General features: G+C 45.6%; 1 protein-coding gene across 1 annotated transcript in view; it reads left to right on the top strand.

Annotated features, from left to right (window-relative positions):
* Positions 1-5,060, top strand: part of LOC103895553 (major facilitator superfamily domain-containing protein 1-like) — a 33,141-nt gene continuing 28,081 nt past the window's right edge. The window contains exon 1 of the mRNA XM_019470981.1: positions 1-85. Coding sequence (XP_019326526.1) covers positions 1-85 — 85 coding nt within the window. The remainder of the gene's footprint in view (positions 86-5,060) is intronic.

The following is a 5,060-nucleotide window of genomic DNA, read 5'->3' as shown; positions in this document are numbered from 1 at the left end:
ATGAGCCAGCAATGTGTCCTTGCGGCAAAGAAGGTGAATGGTGTCCTCGGCTATTGCCAGCAGGTGATCCTTCCCCTCAGCACTGGTGAGGCCACACCAGGAGTGCTGTGTCCAGTGCTGGGCTCTCCAGTGCAAGAGAGACAAGGACATACTGGAGAAAGTCCAGTGAAGGGCCACAAGGATGATGAAGGAGCTGGAGCACCTGGAGAAGAGAAGGCTCAGGGAGATCTCATCAATGTGTATAGATACCTGAAGGGAAGGTGCAGAGAGGATGGAGCCAGGCTCTTTCCAGTGGTGCCCAGTGACAGGACAAGAGGCAGTGGGCACAAACTGGAACACAGGAGGTCTCCTCTGAACATCAGGAAACCCTTTTTCACTGTGAGGGTAACTGAGCACTGGCACAGGTTGCCCAGAGCGGTGGTGGAGTCTACATCCCTGGGAGATATTCAAATGCTGCTTGGACACGGTCCTGGGCAACCTGCTCTGGGTGACCCTGCTTGAGCAGGGTGGTTGGACCAGATGACCTCCAGAGATCCCTTCCAACCTCAACCAGTCTGTGATTCTGTGAAAGTACCCAGAGCACAGATACACCTGTGGGGAAGCCCAGAAGATGACAACTCAAAAGACAGCCCACTGGGAATGTCACACACAGCAGCACACGCTGCTTCAAGGGGTCCCTGCACTGCTAAAGCTCACGTCACATCACTGGGCAGCTCAGGGCAGCACTGCCCACCTCTCGGTCGGGTCCAACAGCAAGACAGCAAGTCTTTGAGAACCGCAGTCTGGAAGGCGCTGCCACATGGTCGCATGCTGGCTCCTTGCTCCCGGAGCCGAGCAAAGGCCCAACCACACTGACGTGGGCAGCGTCACCTGCCCTCCAACACCTGCAGCCTGGAAACACACCTACCACCACAGGCAGAAGAGTCACTGTTTAGAAACAACAGCCAGGTTTACTGAGACAGAGGTTTCTTTAAGCACCTTCCAATGGAGGTTGCTTCCAGGTGCTGGACTGCCGTAGCACAGAACACAAGCTACAAAAGCCTTTCACAAGGGGGTCAGATCTCCTAACCAGCACTAGGTACTTATCTCTATACCATACATATATGCATGTTAAATGAGCATCCATTTTAAAAATTCTAATGAGCATTAACTGATGTTGCAAATCAATCGACCAAGATCTTACTTTGCTATTAACACACTTTCTGTTTCTTTGGACAGCCACCACCCTTCCCTTGTGATGTATGAAATTTCACTGGAAGCAGTTTTCATGCAACAAGAGGTCAGAAGGCCACCTCCATGCCTGGCAGATCCTCGTCGCTTTTCTGACCTCCAAGGAGCAATGCTAACGTACGCCAACCAGCCCCGTGCTTCTGTGCTTCCCGTCTGTGAAAGCTTTTATGTGCATTTACACATGCATGGTCATCTTGGAATTAGTGCCCAAACGTGACCAACAATCTCTGCAGAAACCAGCATTTAGGGCACACGGTGGTGGTTTTCTTCAGGGGAAGAAGAATAATCCAGAACATTAGGAAAGCAGCTTAGATAAAACAAAATGTCTTACTAAGAGAGGACCCAATAAAGCTTGTTTTCCCTGGGGATTTCTGCTGGTGTCCCCTAGCCCTTTCCTTGTCCCAATTCTACCCCCATGTGTCTTCTGAGCAGACACCAGGAAGAAACGGCGTTTGCACGGGCTAACGAGAGCTGGACCTACCTGCCCCAGACCCACGTGCCGACTGTCCTGCTGCCTGCTACTGACCCGCACGCTGGCAAGCTCTGCCTGTCTCTCCTCCAGGCAGGACCTTCACTTGGCCTTTCTCTCTTTTGTTTTTCACAAAAAAAATTATAACTAGCCCTTTTTTTTTTTTACAAATATGGCTGAAAGTAGTCACCAGCTTCCTAAGTTACTGGGGGCGACTGCCTAACAGAGTGATCACACAAGCTTCATTTCCTTCTGTGAAATCAAGCTAAAAACAATACTTAGCCAGTAAAAATAAATAAATACCATGTGTTAGTATACACCACCACAAATACCAGGGCCACAAAGGTGGTAAATGGACTGGCACATCTTTCACAGGAGGAGGGGCTGAGGGAGCTGGGGCTGTTCAGCCTGGAGAAGAGATGGCTCAGGGAGATCTTGTCAGTGTGAAGTACCTGCTGCTGGGAGGGAGTGAGGACGAGGGAGCCAGACTCTTCTCTGGACAAGAGGCAACGGGCACAAATTAAACCACGTGAAATTCCATCTGAACACAAGGAAGCACTTTTTTACTGCGTGGGCGTCAAACGCTGGGACAGGTTGCCCAGAGAGGTTGTAGGGTCTCCATCTGTGGAGATGCTCAACCTCTGATGGGACACGATCCTGGGCAACCTGCTCTGGCTGACCCTGCTTGAGCAGGGGGTGTTGGACTAGCTGATTTCAGGAGGTCACCGCCAAACTAAACAATGCTGTGATTCCGCAGAACACCACACCATGCAAGCAATAATTACCCTATGTTCATAGATAATACGAAACAGATGGAAGAAAACAAAACCACCAAAAATCTGGTGCAATCCCACATCTTCAGTAGCTTGGAGGTCACGGAAAACTGAAACGTTGTGTACTAAGCCCCGTAATCAGAGACTGACAGCACCGCCTCATTTCAAGGAACTTCTATTTTCAATCCACTTGCCTAGGTGCTTCTGCTGTCCTATTTTAGGACAAGTGGAAAATATGGAGTCACTCTGCAGCCCAAGTGTTTAGAAAATAAAGCAATAATTTGCTTTTGGCAAAGATTGTTTTAAAAGATAATATACAGAATCATCTTAGAGAAAGAGACAGAAGAGTACTGAGAAGGAAAACTTTCCTTTATGGCATTTAGTGGGAGTGAAATGAAAGTTGTTAGAAACAGTCCTGATTTAACAAAACATACCTATAGAGTCTGTTTGTGCACAATTTCTCCATAAAGATGAAACAGCAAGATTTGATGGTTCTACAGCGGTGGTAACAAGACAATACAACGCACATTTTTATGCCAGAGAACAATGCCCACTTGTGGTTTCAGTTACTTTGAAATTAATAAATTAATATAAAGTAATTATAACTCAGGGTCTTTTGACACGGTATTGCAAAAGAAGAACAGATCAGTTTTTCATCTCCAACTCCCAACTTTATTTGTTGTAATTAGCACTCATACCCAGAGAGGAATCAAGAGTGAGGTCAAATCCTGTTCCCAGAGGAGGATCCTCCCACTTAGAAGTGAAGATCTCACCCCAAGACTCGAGGCGCAGCGCAGGAGGCTGAACGCTGCCCGAGATGTGGGATGAACCTTCCCTGGTTACTATGGGCACTGCTACAGAACAACAATCCACATTCTGGTGGGAAAAACATTTTTCTGGTTTTTGATCGTTTACAATTATCTGGTGGACAGCAGATTTCTCTGTAATACATAGATTTTCACCTCCATAACATGCAATTTATTGCATAGTAAGCAGCATACGGGAAATGGGTGCAGACAAATAATGTACTTTTTGTTATATGCAGAGTGAAATAACAGCCATATATTCCATATATGACCTTGTAACAGGGATTACGTAGAGGCAGAATACTCACTTGTTTGCGTAAAAAGCACATTATCTATTCCTTTCTGGTAACAAGTCTCCTCGCAGACACTTTTTTCCCCACTTACATTGAGCTGTGCACAAGGATAACAGAGTAACATCATCATCATCGCTGCTTTTGAAATCTCAGCAAAGAGTATCCTTCTATGGTTCCTGAGCTTCCTTGCAGGGAATGTAACTGTTGTCACTACGTTTGCTTCCAGAAAACACATCCTGTATCTAGTAAGTCAAGAACAGAAATCCACCCGAGTCCAATGGTGCAAGATCATTCCAACTGGACCGTTCCATTCCCCATTTGTAGTCCCATTTTTTCGCCCCATAAATAGTGCACTTTTAAAAAATTTTATTTCTCAGAAGCTGCAAAATACTGTCTCTACGCAACGTTTAATAAGTAAAGTCTCACGTACTCAGAATCATTTTTCAATCCCTACATGCATTCGAAAGAATTTTAAAAGATTATTTATTAGTCCATTAATACATAATTAAAACTCAGGACTAAAACTTTAATTGACTGGCTCTTGCTTTCAGTATTAGTAATGGACCGCAGGTGTCCCCCTCATCAAGTTCACAAGATTCTTGCACACGATTATTAAGCAACAAGAACACGACTGTGAAACCACTGCATGGTGTTTTACATTGTTCTCCAGTTCAAAAGCTATTTCATTAATTACCCCTCATCAAATCAGAACTTAACTCCTAGTAAGACTACTGAATCTTAAATCTTCTGCTCTTTCTTAGTCTGGAAGACGGAAAACACCCCACTTCTTAAGAAGTTACGTAGTGAAACGAGGATGATGTGATGGTGACAGACTTTTTCCGCCACCAATGCTTTATCCCAGCTCGCGGACTATCACTTCAAGAGCCTGAGCAGGAAACCCTACGGTTCACAGTCCTCATTTATGGCTGAAAAGATGCTCTTGATTTCAGCAGGGACAGGCGCAGATGTAGGAAGAAGACAAGAGTGCAAGTCACCTCCCCTCCCTGTTTTGTCTACATCCGAGTCTTTGCAACCCAAGGATTTTCATTCCTTTCCATCAGAGGGGTTTGTTCTTCTCGTGATCCACTTTCCAATCCCCCCTCCCAGCTGGGCAGCTCTGACATGGCTCTCACGGGAGTGAATCCATACTCCAGGAAACTGCAGATGCTAACTTGGGAAACTATTTTATTAAGGTTCAAGGTGTAGTTTTGGTAAAAGCAAGTTTCAAAAATCAGCTGCTATACTCTAAAGGTGATTTCTTGCTTCAACTAAATAGCTTACTGCTGACATTAAAAAAGCTGTATGGCTGCACGGACATTATGCATTTAAAAAGTATTTTTTAAACCACAAATTAGCATAAATGCCAAGTCCTCGATGTGCTGTTGGCATTCCAAAGGGAATTCTTCAAACCCACAGGACTGCAGCTATTTTTGTTTAGTCCTTTTCCCTCCTGCTTTTACAGGGGCGGATCAGCCGCAGAGGCACCCGC

The sequence above is a fragment of the Aptenodytes forsteri genome, unplaced genomic scaffold (assembly GCF_000699145.1).
Source record: "Aptenodytes forsteri isolate BGI_AS27 unplaced genomic scaffold, ASM69914v1 Scaffold481, whole genome shotgun sequence".
NCBI lineage: Eukaryota > Metazoa > Chordata > Aves > Sphenisciformes > Spheniscidae > Aptenodytes > Aptenodytes forsteri.
This window is presented reverse-complemented; position numbering and strand designations above follow the sequence as displayed.